At 42.0% G+C, this 21,342-nt stretch overlaps 1 protein-coding gene across 2 annotated transcripts; it reads left to right on the forward strand.

The window, feature by feature from the left end:
* The first annotated feature begins 862 nt into the window (after nt 1-862).
* slc16a12b (solute carrier family 16 member 12b) lies at nt 863-20,699 on the forward strand. Of its 2 annotated transcripts, XM_033610897.2 has the most exons (8): nt 863-1,059; nt 3,309-3,671; nt 11,605-11,708; nt 11,896-12,039; nt 13,522-13,821; nt 13,919-14,294; nt 16,370-16,629; nt 17,358-20,699. In XM_033610897.2, exons 2-8 carry the CDS (start codon nt 3,559-3,561, stop codon nt 17,588-17,590), a joined length of 1,530 nt encoding a protein of 509 aa, XP_033466788.2. In that variant the 5' UTR covers nt 863-1,059; nt 3,309-3,558; the 3' UTR covers nt 17,591-20,699. The 2 variants fall into 2 exon arrangements, with proteins under 2 accessions (XP_033466788.2, XP_033466787.2); XM_033610896.2 differs by lacking the exon at nt 863-1,059 and having other exon boundaries at nt 2,842-3,671.
* The last annotated feature ends 643 nt before the right edge of the window (nt 20,700-21,342 follow it).

A 21,342-nucleotide genomic window follows, 5' to 3' on the forward strand; every position in this document is an offset into this window, starting at 1 on the left:
GTCTTTGTTAATGGCCTCTCAGATGGTTCTGGTAATCCACGGTTTCTGATTGTGGAGTGATTTAACTGTGGTTTGGGGCAGAATGTATTGTACATACATACATATATATATGTATATATATATATGTGGTAAACATCCCAAAATACCAAACAAACCACAAGAATGTATTACAGCAGCATTTGGCACAGCACCGCAGGAGCATGAGGCACTGGTACCACAGAAGTTAGATTGTATTTTACGACGGGAAATAGTTGTACCAGAATGCCCCTAGGAAACAGTCTGACACAGTTAATATCCTCCAAGATGTCCTGACCATCGTCTGTCACTGTGACCAGTCAGGGTGTGTCCTGCAGATAAACAGGATGTGGATAATCACAACAGCATGATTTACAGAAGTGTTGTTTTTCCTCTTTTCTTGAACATTTTCATATGCACACAGTTTCACTCATGGAGAAATGGTGTGAGTTAACGGGAACACTGGAACTACTTCACTAAAAGTAATGGATTACAGTTAAAATAGATAGCTGATGGATGAATGGCTGAAACACATCAGGGGCCAACTCTCAGCCAAAACACTGTCACAGCTTTATCGTTCTGTTATCATGTGTTGTAAACCTTTTATTCATTATTATTTTTGTTTGTTTTGAAAATTGGTGTATAAATAAAGCTTTTATTAGCACAGTTATTACTTCTTATTAAATGTTTATAATCAAAAACTAATTAGGGAGGCTCAAAATATGTCATTTTGCTTTATTCGATTCACGTGGGCATGCATCAACACCACTCAGTGTTTAAAGAGGAAGAGGAGGAGGAGGAGGAGGAGGAGGCTGGGTGAGTCACGTGTCTCTCAGAGGATGAAAAACTTCTCCGCGGCACGTGAAGCTGCAACAAACTGATCACATGGATCGATCGGGGATCGGTAGGACAGACAGATGAAGAGAGAAAGGAGCCGCGAGGAGCCTCAAAGTTACCGCGACACTTCGGCTGTCTCGATCATGAAAACATCTGCAGACTGAAGTTGTGTTTGTTTCCATCAGAGTGAAGAGTGACTGCGGCACGGTGAGAAAAGCGCACACACACACACACACACACACACACACACATTGTGTGGTGATGGGTAAAAGTACATCATAAAACAGATTTTGTGACAATAAACTGGAAAACAGAGAAAACAGAAAAGTAAATAGAAAGTAGAAAAGTCAAAGTGTGTAAACTAGAATACAACGTCAGTTCTGAGTAAAATGATCCTTCATACTTCAAAGAGAAAGGACGTCTGATGTTATATTTTGTCATATATATAAACACATAAATATATAGACTGATTTTTAATATAAATAGAATAAAATGACTGATTCACTTCAGCTGGACTAAATGCAGAGTTAGTAGTTTTATTGAGTGAGAAATCAATAATTCAAAGGCTATAATGTGAAGTTTGATTAAATGGAATGGAATTTAAATATATGGAGTGAATAATAATATAGAAGAAAAGTTTGAAAACATGGAATAAAACTTAAATACGTAAAATGAAAGTTTGAAAATACAGAACATATATGGATACATATGTTATATGACCCAATATATAGAGAGAAACTTGAATATATAGAATAAAAGTTAGGACATATGGATTGGATTGACTTTTGGATATTATCTTGGAGCTGGCACCGTCTTGTGTTAAACAGCGCCCACAAGGGGGCGCCACAGTTTCTTTTTATCTTTGTGACTGAACTTCCTGTCTGGTTCTGTCTGATGGTTACCTGGGTACGTGTTTTTCAAGTATTAAGATATTTTCAGTCTCAGAAATCAGAAATAAAAAAATCTCTGGTCCTGACCCTGCTTGGACCTGGTCCTGGTGTATCTGACCCCGTTTGACTCTGGCCCTGGTCCTGGTGTATCTGACCCCGTTTGACTCTGGCCCTGGTCCTGGTGTATCTGACCCTGCTTGATCCTGGCCCTGGCCCTGACCCTGTTTGGACCTAGTCCTGGTGTATCTGACCCTGCTTGACCACGGCCCTGGCCCTGTTTGGACCTAGTCCTGGTGTATCTGATCCTGCTTGACCCTGGCCCTGGCCATGGCCCTGACCCTGTTTGGACCTAGTCCTGGTGTATCTGACCCTGCTTGACCATGGCCCTGACCCTGTTCGGACCTAGTCCTGGTGTATCTGACCCTGCTTGGCCCTGGCCCTGACCCTGTTTGGACCCGGTCCTGGTGTATCTGACCTAGTTTGACTCTGGCACTGGTCCTGATGTTTCTGACCCTGCTTGGCCCTGGCCCTGGCCCTGTTGTATCTGACCCAGTTTGGCCCTGTGCTGACCCTGTTTGGACCTGGTCCTGGTGTATCTGACGCTGTTTGACTCTGGTCCTGGTCCTGGTGTATCTGACCCTGTTTGGCCCTGGCCCTGGTCCTGGTGTATCTGACCCTGTTTGGCCCTGGTCCTGGTGTATCTGACCCTGTTTGGACCTAGTCCTGGTGTATCTGACCTAGTTTGGATCTGGTCCTGGTGTATCTGACCCTGCGTGGTCCTGGTCCTGGTGTATCTGACCCTGTTTGACCCTGGCCCTGACCCTGTTTGGACCTAGTCCTGGTGTATCTGACCTAGTTTGGATCTGGTCCTGGTGTATCTGACCCTGCTTGGTCCTGGTCCTGGTGTATCTGACCCTGCTTGGTCCTGGTCCTGGTGTATCTGACCCTGGAGCTTTCAGGACAGAAATAAACCCTGAGGACTGTTTGACATAGATCCTGTCCTGTCAGACCTGCTCGTCTGGGTATGCGTCCTGTTGACACCTGATGCAGGCCTCTCAGACCCACCCCCACTCCTCCCTGTCCCGGGGGGAGGGTCGAGGGTTTCAGGTTCAGGGACTGAAGCGTCCTCCGTCACAGCTGCACATGTTGTTGATGCTCTGAAGGAGGGAGCGCTTGGTTGGAGGATGTCTGAGGATAAAGGGGTTTAAAAACCAAACGCTGCTGTGTCCTGTGGGGGGGTTGTCTGGGTGCGCTTGGTTAAAATATCATCACCTCTAGAGTTCACACAGAGAGGTCAGTTAATGATTGAGGGTCTGCTGGTCACTTATTGACTGAGGACACTTTTTAACTGGAGTGTCAGAGACAGACAGTCTCTACTGTCACTCTACTGTGTCTCTACTGGGTTTGATCTCACAGCCAGAGGACAGAGAGGACAGAGAGGACAGAGAGGACAGAGGGGACACAGGATGTTCTTCTACCAGTCTTTACTCTTTCTTCACTGCGACTGACTCCATCTTTTCTTTCTCATCCTAAACTTAAATAGTTTTTTACTTCTTCTTACCTCAGCTTCTCAGCTCTCCTGACTCCGCCTGGACACCTGACATGGAGGAGTCATACTGCAGAGACACAGAGCTTTAAGTCTGGTCCACACACAACAGACGCTTGACATACCATCAGCTTTTTCCTCTGCAGAGAATCAGAGCTGAGGCAGCAGACGAGGACAGAGGAGGACTGTTTTTTGGGACCTGAACTTTAAGATTAATATCAGAACCAGAGACCGGCTCAGGGGCATCTGCTTCAGCTGGAAGCTGCAGCAATGGTTGATGGGAAGCGGCGGAGCGGCACGGTGCCACCTCTGGATGGAGGATGGGGCTGGGTGATCGTCGGCTGCTGCTTCATGGTGACGGTCTGCACACGGGCTGTAACCAGGTAAAAAACACGGGTGCACACACACACACACACACACACACACACACACACACACACAGTCAGGATTGGTGATGTAATGAGACGTTCATGTTCCCCTCAGAATAAACTGTAAAAACCTTCTTGATCACAGTAAACTGATTATTTTGTGTTGGTGTGACAGAGCAGGGTGTTTACAGACTTGGACTCAGAGAGACTCAGATAAAGTTTCAGCTTTGTGTTTGGAGTGTAAAGAGTAAAGAGGTCAGACAGGTTTAAACACATCCCTGCGAGCTGAAACACAATCCTCCACTGAAGTGTAGGATAAAAAGTACAGCACATTCCTCTTCGATTACTGATCTGTCACCATCAACTACAACCACATCAAAAACAACAACCATGTTGTTTTGTTCCCCATGTTATTGTTTTTGTTCCCCATGTTGTTTTGTTCCCTATGTTGTTTTGTTCCCCATGTTGTTCTGTTCCCCATGTTATTGTTTTTGTTCCCCATGTTGTTTTGTTCCCTATGTTGTTTTTGTTCCCCATGTTATTGTTTTTGCTCCCCATGTCATTGTTTTTGTTCCCCATGTTGTTTTGTTCCCCATGTTTTTCTTTTTGCTCCCCATGTTACTGTTTCTGTTCCCCATGTTGTTTTGTTCCCCATGGTTTTCTTTTTGTTCCCCATGTTGTTTTGTTCCCCATGTTATTGTTTTTGTTCCCTATGTTATACTTTTTGTTCCCTATGTCATTGTTTTTGTTCCCTATGTTGTTTTGTTCCCCATGTTATTCTTTTTGTTCCCCATGTTGTTTTGTTCCCCATGTTATTCTTTTTGTTCCCCATGTTATTGTTTTGTTCCCCATGTTATTCTTTTTGTTCCCCAATGGTATTGTTTTTGTTCCCCATGTTATTGTTTTTGTTCCCCATGTTGTTTTGTTCCCCATGTTATTGTTTTTGTTCCCCATGTTGTTTTGTTCCCTATGTTGTTTTGTTCCCCATGTTGTTTTGTTCCCCATGTTATTGTTTCTGTTCCCCATGGTTTTCTTTTTGTTCCCCATGTTGTTTTGTTCCCCATGTTATTGTTTTTGTTCCCCATGCTATACTTTTTGTTCCCCATGTCATTGTTTTTGTTCCCTATGTTGTTTTGTTCCCCATGTTATTGTTTCTGTTTCCCATGTTGTTTCGTTCCCCATGGTTTTCTTTTTGTTCCCCATGTTGTTTCGTTCCCCATGGTTTTCTTTTTGTTCCCCATGTTGTTTTGTTCCCCATGTTATTGTTTTTGTTCCCCATGCTATACTTTTTGTTCCCCATGTCATTGTTTTTGTTCCCTATGTTTTGTTTTGTTCCCCATGTTATTCTTTTTGTTCCCCATGTTGTTTTGTTCCCCATGTTATTGTTTTTGTTCCCCAAATGGTATTGTTTTTGTTCCCCATGTTGTTTTGTTCCCCATGTTATTGTTCCCCATGTTGTTTTGTTCCCCATTTTATTGTTTTTGTTCCCCAATGGTATTGTTTTTGTTCCCCATGTCATTGTTTTTGTTCCCCATGGTTTTCTTTTTGTTCCCCATGTTGTTTTGTTCCCCATGTTATACTTTTTGTTCCCCAATGGTATTGTTTTTGTTCCCTATGTTGTTTTGTTCCCCATGTCATTGTTTTTGTTCCCCATGTTGTTTTGTTCCCCAATGGTATTGTTTTTGTTCCCCATGTTGTTGTTTTTGTTGTCTATGTTATTGTTTTTGTTTCCCATGTTGTTTTGTTCCCCATGTTATTGTTTTTGTTCCCCATGTTGTTTTGTTCCCCATGTTATTGTTTTTGTTCCCCATGTTGTTGTTTTTGTTGCCTATGTTATTGTTTTTGTTCCCCATGTTGTTTTGTTCCCCATGTTACTGTTTTTGTTTCCCATGTTATTGTTTTTGTTCCCCATGTTGTTTTGTTCCCCATGTTATTCTTTTTGTTGACCATGTTATTGTTTTGTTACCCATGTTGTTTTGTTTGTTCCCCATGTTTTTTTTTATTGATCTGAGATAACTGGTACGTGCAGAACAAAGAGTCAAAATATCACTAGTCTGCAGGGTAAAATTCTTTCTAAAAATATAACTGGGAACTATAACAACCTCTAAAAGTGACACTCGAGGAGGTTTATAGAGTTTCAGGTGGTTTTCTTGGTAACTTACCAAATAGTATCACACATTACCTGACATCACAGACCTGTGTACATATTAGCAGATTTGTTTACAGATTTAGACATTTACACATTTACAGATTTGGAACGTTTTCTGAACACACAGCAGATTCCTGAACACAGTCACTCATCCACACTCATTAACAGAAAGCATGAACCTCACACTGGTTCCTGAATTAACAGGAAACCTGTTGCTTTAGCAAAGCTCTTCTTCAAACTTCAAATGCCTTGTGGAATGGACTCATAATTTCAGGTAGCCAACAACCTGGTTTTATACATCCTAAGAACTTCTATATATATATGTAAAAAAAAGAACTGTTTGGCAACCAGACCAGGCCCCTAATTGAGACAAAATTGTAGCCACACCGGGCTGGTAAAAGGGACTGGGCGTTTAATTGAAGCTTTATGGTATATATATTTTAAGTTTTTTACACCCCTTAAAATCAAGAAGGCTTCATGACCCCCCTGTGAAGCTTTGGCGATGTCCCCACAGTGTTGTATGACGGGGCAGAATAATGTGTGAACTTGGATCATGAATTTGTTTTTCTATCTCTGTTAATATAGTTATGATTGTAGGACAGAAGAAGAACATCAGTATAACATCAGCTGGTGTCAAACCTCCAACAGGTCCAGTAACAGCTCAGTGGGTCAGTCTATGAATAGTTAAACTCAAAGTGTTGTTTGTGCCCCACCAATGTGAAGACGAGAGGGAGCTTCTGTTCCTGTCAACACACACACACACACACACACACACACACACACTCAGCTTGTCTTACAGCTGATGGTCAACAACAACAACATGTTCAACAAGGTCTACGTTCATTCAAAACTAGATCTCAGTAAAAGTACACGTGTTACTTCAATGATCTAAAGTAAAAGTACTTCCCAACACAGAGTAACCCATTATTGTATTTAGTTTTAAACTGAAACAATTAGTCGTTTAGTCAATCAACAATAAAAGTTGGAAACTATTTTAACAGTGAATAAACTGTTTTTTTAACTTCACTTTTAGCCTCTTAAAACTTGACCGCACTTTGATAATACTTAAATAGGACACTGAATATTTCTGGGTTTTAACTGTTGGCTGACTAAAAGCATTTAAAGACGTCACATCATGTTGGATTTCAGACATTTTATTTTAGACCAAATTATAAAATAAAATTAAGAAAATAATTGGCAGATTAATCAATAATAAAAAGAGATGAAGCTAATTTAACAGCTGCTGAATGTTTTTTTGTTGTTTACATTTTGTTCATCATTTCAAGTGTTCAGTTTGTTCTGAAGGAGGAGACACTGCCATGTTACCTGATATAGATTGATCTACCTACCTACCTACCTACCTACCTACCTATCTATCTATAACCCTAACCCTAACCCTCTGTATCTATATGTACATATACACTCACTACCCACTTTATTAGTTCAACTGCTCTTTAACGCTTACATTAAATCAGCCAATCAGGTGTCAGCAGCTCATTAACATTTAGTCATGTAGACATGGTGAAGACGAGCTGCTGAAGTTCAAACTGAGCATCTGAATGATGAAGAAAGGTGATTTAAGTGACTTTGAACGTGGCATGGTTGTTGGTGCCAGACGGGCTGGTCTGAGTATTTCCTGGGATTTTCAGCACAACCATCTCTAGGGTTTACAGAGGATGGTCCCAAAAAGAGAAAATATCCAGTGAGCCAAAATGCCTTGTTGATGCCAGAGGTCAGAGGAGAATGGCCAGACTGGTTCAAGATGATAGAAAGGCAACAGGAAGTCAAATAAGCACTGGTTCCAACCAAGGTCTGCAGAAGACCATCTCTGAAGCAACAACACCTTGTCCAACCTTGAAGCAGATGGGCTACAGCAGCAGAAGACCACACCAGGTGCCACTCCTGTCAGCTAACAACAGGAAACTGAGGCTACAATTCACACGGGTTTTCTCACCAAAACTGGACAATAGAAGATTGGAAAAACCACATTCAGATGGAAGCATGGATCCATCCTGCCTTGTATCAACGCTTCAGGCTGCTGCTGGTGGTGTAATGGTGTGGGGGAGATTTTCTTAGTACCAACTGAGCATGGTTTAAACACCACAGCCTACCTGAGTATTGTTGCTGAGCGTGTCCATCCCTTTATGACCACAGTGTACCCATCTTCTGATGGCTACTTCCAGCAGGATAACGCACCATGTCACAAAGCTCACATCATCTCAAACATGACAATGAGTTCACTGTACTCCAATGGCCTCCACAGTCACCAGATCTCAGTCCAATAGAGCACCTTTGGGATGTGGTGGAACGGGAGATTCTCATCATGGATGTGCAGCCGACAAATCTGCAGCAACTGTGTGATGTCATCATGTCAATATGGACCGAAGTCTCTGAGGAATGTTTCCAGCTCCTTGTTGTGACACCAAGAATTAAAAAGGGGTTCCAACCTGGTACTAGTAAGGTGTACCTAATAAAGTGGCCATGAGTGTCTATCTATATGTACGCATGAATCTATCTGTCTGTCTAATATTATGCAACTAACATTATCAGCTCTACTAAAATATAACTCTGTTGTAAAGGGAGAGTTCACACAAATAGAAATCATCCTTCTGCAAAAACACAACGAACTGACTGACCTCTGTGTGTGTGTGTGTGTGTGTGTGTGTGTGTGTTGACTAACCAGCTGTGATACATTAAGTGAAGCTCTGAAGGTTTCAGTGTGAGACTCTGACACCTGAATAAACAGCACTTTCTCAGTGAGATGTCACCTCGGGCAGACATTCTGCCGACATGTTCTTATCAGGCTCCCAGGAACGCCGCTCAGCCTTGCTTTCAATGTTTCCCAGTGGCAACTCACGAGACCACCAATATAAAAGAGACGTCTGTAGAACTGTGGACAGGACACAAGCTCAATGATGACTCTATTGTGAATTTTTCATTCATGGAGGATGTTAGAAAAAGATTTCCACACACTGACATCTGTACAGTGCTTAACTTTATTGTTGAGCGTTCAGTCTCTTTGATTTATAAGTGTACGTTTTATTTCTACCTGTTTGGACTTATTGATGTGTCCAGCACCTTGCTAAGACCAAGCCAGGTGGAGCGGTGCTTGCTCTGCAACATCTACATCATTCACGGAGGTTAAAATGTACAAATCCATGACATCATCACAACCCCGAAGCTACAAACTGCACCAGGCGAGCGACATCATTACAGAGTGGACTCCATCTTGGTTCCTGAGTCTAGTTGTTATCACACATCTGTGGTTCCTAAAGAAACAGTGTGTTCAGAAGCTCCTTCTTAAATCAGAAACATGCCGTACAAGTGTCTGCACACCTTTAATCTCATGTCACAGGTGTTTCTTAGGTAAACTCCACACTCACGTGCAGAGACGTCATTTATCACAAGGAAAACAGAAAACATGATGAGACGTTCATGTAGAAATGAAATTAAAGAAGAACCTCCAGTCAGCACATCATACCAGAAACAATGCAAGAATGAGAGTGGAAGTATCTCAACATCTGAACCTTCACAGATTCATATCATTAATACTAACCACAGTTAACTGAATTAAAATGAGTTCCACTTTAATCAGCTAATCCATCAATAATTATAGTTAAATAATATAATGTACATTATTCTGAAGTGGGACGTTCAGCATGATGAGTATTTTTACTGTTGGTACTTTAAATTTATAGGAATTACAAAAAATGTCGGAAGTGCTCGTCCAAACAATTTGTCTTCAGAAGTTATTAATTTAAAAACAGCGCTGTGTTACTTTTGTTCCCTCCCCCCCATGTTTTATGTTCCCTGTGTTTTGTGTTCCGCATCTTTTATGCTCACCATGTTTTATGTCCCCCATGTTTTATGTTCCCTGTGTTTTGTGTTCCACATCTTTTATGTTCTGCATGTTTTATGTTCCACATCTTTTATGTTCTCCATGTTTTATGTTCCCCATATTTTATGTTCTGCATGTTTTATGTTCCCTGTGTTTTGTGCTCCACATCTTGTATGTTCTGCATGTTTTATGTTCCCCATATTTTATGTTCTCCGTGTTTTATATTACCCATGTTTTATATTCCCTGTGTTTTGTGTTCCACATCTTGTATGTTCTGCATGTTTTATGTTCTCCATGTTTTATGTTCCCTGTGTTTTATGTTCCGCATGTTTTATGTTCTGCATGTTTTATGTTCCGCGTGTTTTATGTTCTGCATGTTTTATGTTCCGCATGTTTTATGTTCCCTGTGTTTTATGTTCCCCGTGTTTTATGTTCTGCATGTTTTATATTCCCTGTGTTTTGTGTTCCGCATCTTTTATGCTCACCATGTTTTATGTCCCCCATGTTTTATGTTCCCTGTGTTTTGTGTTCCACATCTTTTATGCTCCCCTTTATGTTCCCCATGTTTTATGTTCCCTGTGTTTTGTGTTCCGCATCTTTTATATTCTCTATGATTTATGTTCCTACGTTTTATGTTCCCCATATTTTATGTTCTCCATGTTTTATGTTGCCTGTGTTTTATGTTCCCTGTGTTTTGTGTTCCACATCTTGTATGTTCTGCCTGTTTTATGTTCCCCATATTTTATGTTCTCCGTGTCTTATGTTCCCCCAGTGTTTTATATTACCCATGTTTTATGTTCCCTGTGTTTTGTGTTCCACATCTTGTATGTTCTGCATGTTTTATGTTCCCCATGTTTTATGTTCCCTGTGTTTTATGTTCCGCATGTTTTATGTTCCCCATGTTTTATATTCCGCATGTTTTATGTTCCCCGTGTTTTATGTTCCCTGTGTTTTATGTTCCGCATGTTTTATGTTCCCCGTGTTTTATGTTCCCTGTGTTTTATGTTCCCTGTGTTTTATGTTTCCCGTGTTTTATGTTCCCTGTGTTTTATCTTCCCCATGTTTTATGTTCCCCGTGTTTTATGTTCTGCATGTTTTATGTTTCCCGTGTTTTATGTTCCCCGTGTTTTATGTTCCCTGTGTTTTATGTTCCCCATCTTTTATGTTCCGCATGTTTTATGTTTCCCGTGTTTTATGTTCCCTGTGTTTCATGTTCCCCATGTTTTATGTTCCGCATGTTTTATGTTCCCCATGTTTTATGTTCCCTGTGTTTTATGTTCTGCATGTTTTATGTTCCGCGTGTTTTATGTCCCCCATGTTTTATGTTCCGCATGTTTTATGTTCCCTGTGTTTTATGTTCCCCATGTTTTATGTTCCGCATGTTTTATGTTTCCCGTGTTTTATGTTCCCTGTGTTTTATGTTCCCCATGTTTTATGTTCCCTGTGTTTTGTGTTCCACATCGTTTATGTTCCGCATGTTTTACGTACCCATTTCTTATGTTCCACATCTTTTATGTTGTCCATGTTTTTGTTGTTTTTTTTTTTGTTCCCTGTGTTTTTTTTTTGTCACCCATATTTTTTTGTTACAGTTTGTTTGTTGTCTTTTTATAAATGTTTCCTTGGGGGAAACAATACAGGTTCATTAAGTTGAACTGAATGTCAGAAGTGTGGCTGAAGCTCCGCCTCAGTCACCATCAACACAACGAGTCTTTAAGACCTTTAAGACGACTGTCAATGTTTCTCCACACGTTCCCAGTTTATTCCCAGTCTAACCAGTGTGGACTGTGCCCAGAGTTTCCCCCTCAAACCAGTTACACAACACAGATAACATGTCACTGTCAGACTTTACATAACACACACCTGACACCTGGAACCTGCTGACTCAGTGCTGACAAGAGATTATTCTGTTTACATTCATAATCAATCACTGAGTGATCTGTGATGTCACTTCCTGTCTGCAGGTGTATCTCCGTCTTCTTTGTGGAGTTTCAGTCTCATTTTGAAGCCGACTATGCAGCGACAGCATGGATCCACAGCCTGGTGGACTGCACCACCATGCTCTGTGGTCAGTATTGCAGACCCACTGGTCAGGGTCGGGGTCAGGTTAGGGTCAGGGCGAGGCAGGTGGCAGTTATGGTTATGGTTATGGTTATGGTAAGTCTCCAGGACATTAATGTACATCCATTTAGTGTCCCAAAACATAAGTAAACATGTTTGTGTGTGTGTGTGTGTGTGTGTGTGTGTGTGTGTAGCTCCTGTGGGAAGCCTGGTTGGTAACCGTTGGTCCTGCCGGGTGGCTGTGATGCTCGGCGGGCTCCTCTCCTCCTGTGGGCTCCTCCTCAGCTCCTTCACCACAAGCCTGGAGCTCCTTTACTTCACCATGGGAATCCTGACAGGTCGTGACACGCAAACAATTTCCACGCTCTGCAAAAAAATGCCCGCACTTATCAGAGTGTTCTCAGTTTCCTAAAAATGTCCTTACTTTGTCAAAAATGTCCTCCACCTTTTCCACATGTCCGCCCTTCTCAATAATGTCCTCACTTTTGAACATTTGTCAGCCCTTTCTTTAAATGTCCTCACTTTCAAAAAAAAAAATCCCTTACTTAATATAGTAAATAGAGTATGTCCTCAGTTTAAATTGTTTTCCTTTAAAAATGTCCTGACTTTCTAAAATACAAACTCACTTTTTAAGTGTCTTTACTCTTTTGTTTTCATTAAAATGTCTCAGAAATGTCCTCGCTTTTGAACATTTGTCTGACCTTCCTGCAAGCATTCTCACTTTCTTACTTTCTAAAATATGTCCCCACTTTTGAAAGTGTCTTCACTATTGTTTTCATTGAAATGTCCTTACTTTGCCAAAAATGTCCTTAATTACCAGAATGTCCTCATTTTACAAAAAAAATCCTTACTGTCTAAAAATGTCTTCTGTTTGTAAAACATGTCCCAACTATATAAAAAACCATCCGCACTTTTTAAGTGTCCTCACTTTTCTAATTGTTTTCATTTAAATGTCCTAACTTTGCCAAAAATGTCATAACTTATCAAAGTGTCCTCATTTGAAAAAAAATGTCCTCGCTTTTGAAAAATGTTTTACTTTCCAAGTATGTCCCCAACCTCCTCCAAATGTCCAACCTTCTCAGCAATGTCTTCACTTTTGAAAATCTGTCCTTCCTTTCTACAAATATCCTTATTTGTAAAAATGTCCTCTCTTAAAAAAAAAATAAAATAAAAAATAAATCACTTTTTAATTGGTTTAACTTTAACTTCTTCAAAAAATATGCCCTTTCCCAAAAACAGCATCATTTTGAGAAATAAAAAATGTCCTTACTAAAAAAACATTTTCACCTGGCCTTGGCGCTGGGCATCGTCTACTTCCTCCATGCCATCCCCCACCTCCTCCAAATGTCCACACCTCTAAGAAATGTCCTTACTTTGGAAAATTGTCCTCCCTTTCTACAATTATCACTTTTTTAAAAAAAAAAATCCTTACTTTGTAATACATGTCTAATTCTTCACTAATTCTTCTAATTTTTTACTTTGAAAGATGTCCATACTTTGCCAAAAATGTCCTCACTAATGAAAATGTCCTCACTTTCTAATTGTTTTTATTTTTTTTAAAAAGTCCTTACTTAACATCAAAATGTTTTAACTTTGCAAAAAATATCCTTACTTTATAGAAATGTTGTTAATTTCCAACATTAGTCTCCACTTTGTACAAATGTCCTCACAATTCAAAGTGTCCTTATACTGTCCAGAAATGTCCTGCCTTCCTACAAAAGTCCATTCTCATAAAACATTTCTAGAAATGTTCTTACTTTCAAAAATTGTCTTCATGTTTGTAAAACGTCCTCACTTATCAAAATGTCCTCACTCACCAGGTCTGGGCTTCGCTCTCTGTTACACTCCCGCCATCTACATGGTGGGCTGTTATTTCCACCAACGGAAGGCACTGGCGTACGGCATTGCAATGTCGGGCAGTGGGATTGGCACCTTCGTTCTGGCGCCAGCGGTGCAGCTGCTCATCGAGCTGTACTCATGGAGGGGGGCGCTGCTCGTCCTCAGCGCCTTCGTAGCCAATCTCTGTGTCTGTGGGGCGCTGCTCCGACCAATCACATTGCAGGAGGGCGGGGAGGAGGTGGATGGAGAGGAGGGGGAGTCAGTGGGGGAGGAGAAACCTGGTGAGGAGCAGTGCTGTACCTGCGTCTCTGGCACACAAACATCTCACAGATTTTACAGGATATTTTATTTTTACTTGCAAACCTCTGTTGTCTGCAGGTAACATCTTGTCGCAGGACGCCGAGCTCGCTGTAAAACTTAAAGAATCAGACGACAGCCTCAACTCATCGTCGCCTTCATCTCTGCCCGTGCCCCTGCTGTCGGGAAACCCCGCCCCTAAGCTGCAGAGGAGGTGGTGCTTTAGCTTCTGCTTCTTGTCCAGTCAGGAGTACCGCTTTCTGCTGCTGCCGGACTTCCTGGGCCTGGCTGTGTCGTTCCTGTTCCTGGCCAGCGGCTGCAGCCTCCCCTTTGTCTACCTGGTGCCGTGCGCTCTGAACAGTGGCGTCAGCCACCATCAGGCCGCCTTCCTCATGTCCATCCTGGGAGTGATCGACATCATGGGGAACATAACCTTCGGCTGGTTGACGGACAGGAGGTATGAACGAGTCTGAGGGTCTGAGCTGAAACTTAAAGGGAGAGTTGTTGGAGGTTTTTATCCATAAACAGAATATTACACACAGTACATGTCAGATGGTGTGCCCCCAGTTTGGAGAAGCAGGCAGGAGTCTGACATGGAAGCTACTGCTGTGGAGGGGTCAGCATCAAAACGACATATTTTAGCCACCTAAAAAAAATCAGTATCAGTTTAAGTGTATGCTGTATTTAGAATATTTTCACTGCTTTACCCTAATGTCAGACTGTGATTTCTAGCAGGTAAATGAAGCCGTTATCTTGCTCTCTTCAGAGCCAGACTCCATTAAGAAAAACAGTGATTTAACGTCGCTGAACACAGGAGCTGCCGGTCTACCACTACCCCGAATGGTTAGTTTGTTTATGTTATTGTGTGACTTTGTGTGACACAATAACATAAACAAACTATCTGAGCAGAGACGATGAACCGAAACCTGTTGATCTGACGTTGCTGAGCCCTCCACAGCTGTACATAGTGCAGCTTCCATGTTGGACTCCAGCCTGCTTCTCCAAACCAGGGCCGTGCCAACTGATCCGAACTATCCCTTTAAATGTACCATAACGTCACAATATTACTGGAGATCTCACAATGTCCTTACAATTTTTAGTGTCCTCACTTTCTCCTGTTTTCCAAAATAGTCTTCATGTTGGTAAAATGACCTCACTTTTGAAAATTTTCCTTCACATTGTACAAACACCTTCGCTTTCCAGATATGTCCTCATAATTCAAAGTGTCCTCACTCTCCTGGTCAGGGCTCACTTTCTAAACTGTTTTCATCTGTGATACATTTCTCACTTTCCGAGTCATCCACCTCCTCCAAATGTCGGAGTGAGAGTTTAAACATTCACACACATTCTGCAAACTTATCACAGAGCTGAACTCTGTGCTGGAATGTGACAGAACAAGATAAAAACCTGTCAGCCATCAGGTTTAAAGATAAAGCCTGCAGCAGACAGACAGAAAAACCTGAGACTAAGACAAACAGGAAAACTCAGTCATCAGAAATAAATGAATCAATTAAACCAACATCAGAAGACGCCCACATCATGATAATCTTCGTTCAGATAGGATCCAAACAGTCTGCCTGATACAGAGCTGCAAGAAGTACTAAGACATTTTACTTATGTAAAAGTATCAATACCACAGCGTAGAAAGGATTAATTTAAAAGGACCGACACAGGAAGTGTCCACGCTCAGCAGTCAGACAGGAGTCAGGTTAATTTCCAGGGCTGGTACCTGCGGTTATTCCACAGGCTAGTTAATAACATGTCGGGCAGGAAATCCAAAGTGTGGGATCATTTTGAGAAGGTGAAGGACGAACCCAAGGTGATATGTAAACTCATCTTCATTGGTCGACTACAAACATGACGTATCATCTGAAACATGGAAGTAGCTACATGCCCATTAGCCCACAGCGTCATTAACAGGCGGCTCGCTCAGTGTGTGACGTGCACTTGTAGATAAAATATAGGCCTATATTAATGAAGGTTCATTAGTACAGTTTTGTATTTCTCTGTAATGTAGCACAGTGTTAACAATGTTACTGATACTATTCTTTCTCACACCTTCAACTCAAACCACCAGAATATATCATTTAATTCATATTGTAAACATGCAGACAAATAGTCGACTAATGGCCCTAAATGATGACTGTTGGTCCACCAGGAGAATTCTTAGTCGGGGGCAGCCCTAATTAGTTGATTATATTTTGTATCAATAATCTGAATCTGTAAAGTATCTAAAGCTGTCAGACAAATGTAGTACAGGAACAATATATCCTTCAGAGATGTGGTGGAGTAGAAGTAGAAAGTAGCAGAAGATGGAAATACTCAAGTAAAGTACAAGTACCTTTGATTTCTTACTAATATTTCCACAACACACTTTTTCTTTTGACCATTTTCTGAAAGTTCAGTTTAAATTTGTGCTAAATGTAGATGGGAAGAATTCAGATTGTCATTTTCAAAGTGTTTTACAGTCTGAAGAAACAACAAAAGTTGGCGTCAGCACAAAGTATAAGTACTTCTGTGTCCATCTCTCAGGTGTTTGAAGCCGCACCGTCTGGCGTGTTACATCTTTGCGGTGGGGATGGAGGGTCTCTGCTGCCTCTTCATGCCGTTGCTCCGGTCCTTCCCGCTCCTTGTGCCCTTTGCCGTCCTCTATGGTTACTTTGATGGCGCCTACGTGGCACTGATCCCTGTGGTGACATCGGACGTGGTGGGATCTCAGTACCTGTCCTCAGCACTGGGCGTCGTCTACTTCCTCCATGCTATCCCCTACCTCATCAGCCCGCCAGTTGGAGGTGAGGAGCCAGAACACCCCTAATTTACACATGACTGATCATTCACAATCTGCTGCTGCCAGGTTTTGTCCAGAAAGTAACTTTAAGAGTCACACATGAGCGAATGCAGCTAAGTGACCATTGCCTGCGGAGGCAATATTTGTGCTCAATGTGGGCAGTTCCGGATGTGACACACTCGTAAAACTAGCTCGCCAATACATAAAGAAAAGTCCCACTCTGGAAACCCAGCACAGGGTTAGAGTACTTTAAGCCCTGTTCATGTGCTGGCAGTCAATGAGAAGAGCTGGAGCACCCTCTGCTGGACAAACTACATGATGACACCATTTCTAAATCACCCCAAGCATGGTTTTCAGCATTATAGCCCAGTATCCACCAAAACCTTTTGGTATAGTACCTTTAGAACCAAAAGTAACCCTTACGGATATGTACCTAGACCCTGGACCCCTTTAACATTTCCACCAAGATCTGGTACTAAAAGGTGGAGCTGTGAACCCTGCAGTCTGATTGGTCAGTAGAGGACGGTCACTCTGGTTTTATGTAACCTCTGTTCATACATCAGTAAACTACAGCTATAAAATGAAAGAGAAAAAATAACTTCATTCACTGGGCCGACTGCCGGCAACTTTTAAGGTGGAAGAACAGCTGCATGGTACAGACATCTGAGATAAATATGATCACTAATAAATAATATCACTTACTTTTTGTTGAATCTTCTTCTCGTCCTGCAGGTTGGCTGGTTGACATAACAGGAAGTTACACTGCCACCTTCTTCCTCAGCGGCACCGCCCTGCTGGCCAGCGCGATCGTTCTTTTCACAGTTGCTGGAATCCGCCGCTGCCACTCCACTGCTGCTGTAGTCATCACCAAGGACATGAAGCATGAGCCCCTCCCTCTCCCCGACCCATCAGACTGCTTCGTCGCCTTTGACAAGGAAGCGGTCAATCAGGCTGTCATCTCATAACCTCAGAGGAAACAACCAATCTGATTCATCGACACCACAGATTGTGGTCTGGCCGAGGCAGGCTTCAATCAAATGCTTTACAGAAAGTGGATTTATTTAGAGTCTGCTGAAGGACAGATTTCAAGTCAAGAATCAACACTGACAAATTTTATAGGTGCTTCTTAAAGTCAAGGAACAATCCTTACATTTTATGGATGCCGCCGAAGGACTTTTCCGATGTCTAAGATCCTTTGAATTCTACCGAATCGAGTCCTTCTTTCAGACATTTCTCAGGGATGCCTGTATCTATCCTCAGGCTCTTAAAGTACCCACAATCCTCTGTGCACAATGAGTCAGTCCTATCGTCCGAATTGAAAACAAGGAAAACATGCTATAAACTTTCAGTTAAATCTGCTTAGCAGTCCCACAGAATCTGTCTCTGAACAAATCAGAGGCGAGTAATCTTCGTTCATTAGATCTAGAAGGCCAGGTTCAAAACTTTGTTCTGACTTTCGTACAGCGAAGAATGAGAGCAAAGTGTCGGTGCTGCTGACAGTTCTGTATGCAGTTATTAGTACCTTCGGTAAGGATGGGCATTTTAAGTAACTTCCATACTAGAGTACCTGCATTACATTATGATAGAGTACTTGATTACTTGCAAAGATAAAAAAAAATCTAACGCAAGAAATATGAATGTTAATTGACCAACAATGTAGTGCAATCTGAAATTCATTTATCGAGTGACCAGGCGCTAATTTGCCTGTTAAGCCATAAATTAAAGTAAAAAAAAAAATCAACAAACTCTCCAGAGTCCAGAGCTGCTCTCTTCCTGGCAACTTCAACAGCTGTCCGGTTAGCACAAGCTAACATCCGACATCGAGCTGTTTAATGTCACCAATCTCGAAACATTACTTAATGTTACGGCCCAGACACGCCAAACCCACTTGAGAGAATCAACATGGACAAAGGCCCCCTGCTGTGTCGCCTGACATTGCTGCGTCTTGGACAAACAAGTTGTGCTTGAACACAACACAAGGACACAGCTGACGGCCAACCTGCATGCACGTTCGGCGCCTGCATGAGAGGAAATAACTCTCCACAGCAGCAGACAGTGGTCGTCTGTATTCATCATTCAAAAAGGGAAACAGGACGACTGTCTTGATGCTAGTTAGCCAGTTAGCACGTGTGCCAGTGAACAATAACACAAACTGCAAGGAAAGGTTTCTGCTTAAGAGAAAAATAATCTGACCTCATGGAACAAGTTGGTTTTGGTCTCACTCCCTCTGGACTTTAGCTCCTCCTTTACTCACTTCCTGTCTGTTCTCCTGTGCTGCGCTGAACTGCCAGTCAGAGTTGTTTCACTCACAGATGGGCTCCACCGACACTGATTCTTTAACCCCTGAGCCAGCAAGGGCCGATGAGGGCCAACGGTGTTAAACACACCACACTCATGTTAAACAAAGAGAGAGCGCCAGCGGGGCAAAAAGGTGCCGCAGCTCTACAGTGAAATAAGATCTTACCTTTTAAATATTAAAAAAAAAAAAGTCATGTTCACACGTGGGAGGTTGGGCAAGGATTACGTTGAATGATGTCCAAATTAAGTACTCATGCCCATCCCTAATTTTCAGCGTCCTAAATTTGTCACCTTAAATGCGTCCAAAACAAAACATGTTAACGCCATCATAAATTGCTATTAATTAGCGAGACAACGTAGGCTAACTGAAGCTCTCATTGTATAAGCCAAATTTGTTAGTTGAAATACTGTCACCATCTTCAGACTATTCAACAAAACAGTTCAAGGGCAGAATTAGCAATATGGCGTCTAGTTCTTCTGCTGATTCTGAAATGAAAGCACAGGACTTTTTTGGTGATGCTCACCTGCACACTCAGTAAACTGTTCTCTGAATATTAGGAGAGAGGACCTGATATCGAAAGACGTCCTACCAAAGAAGCCTCCTTGACTTTGAGAAGCACCTTTTGTTTTTAAAGAGAAACCCAAAACTCCAACTTCCTGTCTGGAAGAAGTGCCTTCCATTGTTTATTTTTGTTTATTTTTATGCCTCGTCCTCAGAAAGAAGGTTTAACAGACTGAGTTTAACCCTGAACTCTGATACGACGAATCCTGGGATGATGTATTCTGATCTGAGGGCGACTTGATGCTGCTTTTTAATGTGAGGGCGAAAAAATGCTATTCACAGAAATGACTGATGCACAAACTTTAGATAATTCTGAGCAGTACCTTGATTCTGACACACAACAAACCTCTACTAATTAATGGGACGCAAACATTAGCCGGCGAGGGAACAGGCAACTCAAAGCGAGAGGACTCGGTTTGCGCACAGATATGAAGTTAAATATGTTTGAGCCTGAGAGCTGAAACCCTTTAAAGAAACATCTTTGTTTTCGAGTCGCTCACTGGTTGAATGATTGAGCAGAAGCTCCACCAAACTCCAAAGATAAAAAATGGATTTAGCGTTAAGTTATTGTTTCAAGCAGCTTTATTCAGGGAAAACAAAACACAGCAATAACAGATGTTTGTGTTTGATGGCTGACTGAAATGTGTTCACATCAATAAATATCAAAGACTGTCACGTAATATTACAGAGCTGAAACCATTAGCCGATTAATCAGCTGACAGTCACCATCTACTGTCATATTTTTGATTAATCGTTTTTCATTGTTTGCATGTTAACACTGTGAGGTCATCGACAAAACAGAAGTTTGAATCTTTTCATTCTTCTTTTGGGGCCAAAACTGTTTCAGATGTAAATATTACATTTGATGTCTGAATTATTCTGTTTTTACCTCTGTATAAATGGTCAGTATTGAAGGAAACATCACAAACATTTTAACAGTATATTAATTTTTTTGTAATTAATTTCTGTTTTTTTGAACTGTAGCTGGACTTTTGGAAATACGCCATGTTTCAGATGTGCTATTTAGCTTAGATATTCCAACACTGCCCTCTGTGTTGACTCAGGTTTGTTGGACTATTTTCAGGTTTTTTTGTTTAGTTTGAAAATGACGCTTTAACATATCACATGTTCTGGACTCAGGGCTGAAGAAGTGTCGTGTGGTCTGGTTTAGGTTTGTCTCATGGAGTCACACTAATGTAATGATTAAGAAATCACTAGTAATGCTGTGGAGTATTTCTCATGTGCCTCTGAAAATGGCTGCATGCCAACGCCATCACCATCCATCCATCCATCCATCCATCCGCTTATCCGAAGCCGGGTCTCGGGGGCAGCAGGCTGAGCAAAGTACTCCAGACGTCCCTCTCCCCAGCAACGCTTCCCAACTCCTCCAGGAGGACCCCGAGGCGTTCCCAAACCAGATGAGATATATAATCCCTCTAGTGTGTTCTAGGTCTGCCCCGGGGCCTCCGACCAGCTGGACCAGGAGGATCCTGATCAGATGTTGAACCACCTCAACACGAAGGGGCAGCGGCTCTACTCTGAGCTCCCTCCAGATGTCTGACTCCGCCCCCTATCTCTAAGGCTGAGCCCAGACACCCTACAGAGGAAACTCATTTCAGACGCTTGTATCTGTGATCTCATTCTTTCAGTCACTACCCAGAGCTCATGACCATAGGTGAGAGTTGGGACGGAGAATGACCAGTATATCAGCTCCCTCTGAACCACGACGGTCCCCGATCCATCTCACACTCCATTCTACCCTCACTCATGAACAAGACCCAGAGGTACATGAACTCCTCCCCTTGGAGCAGTACCTCACTCCCAACCCGGGTGTTTGAAATGTTTCCGCCCCTTGAC

Source organism: Epinephelus lanceolatus, chromosome 21 (assembly GCF_041903045.1).
Source record: "Epinephelus lanceolatus isolate andai-2023 chromosome 21, ASM4190304v1, whole genome shotgun sequence".
NCBI classification, from domain to species: Eukaryota; Metazoa; Chordata; class Actinopteri; order Perciformes; family Serranidae; genus Epinephelus; species Epinephelus lanceolatus.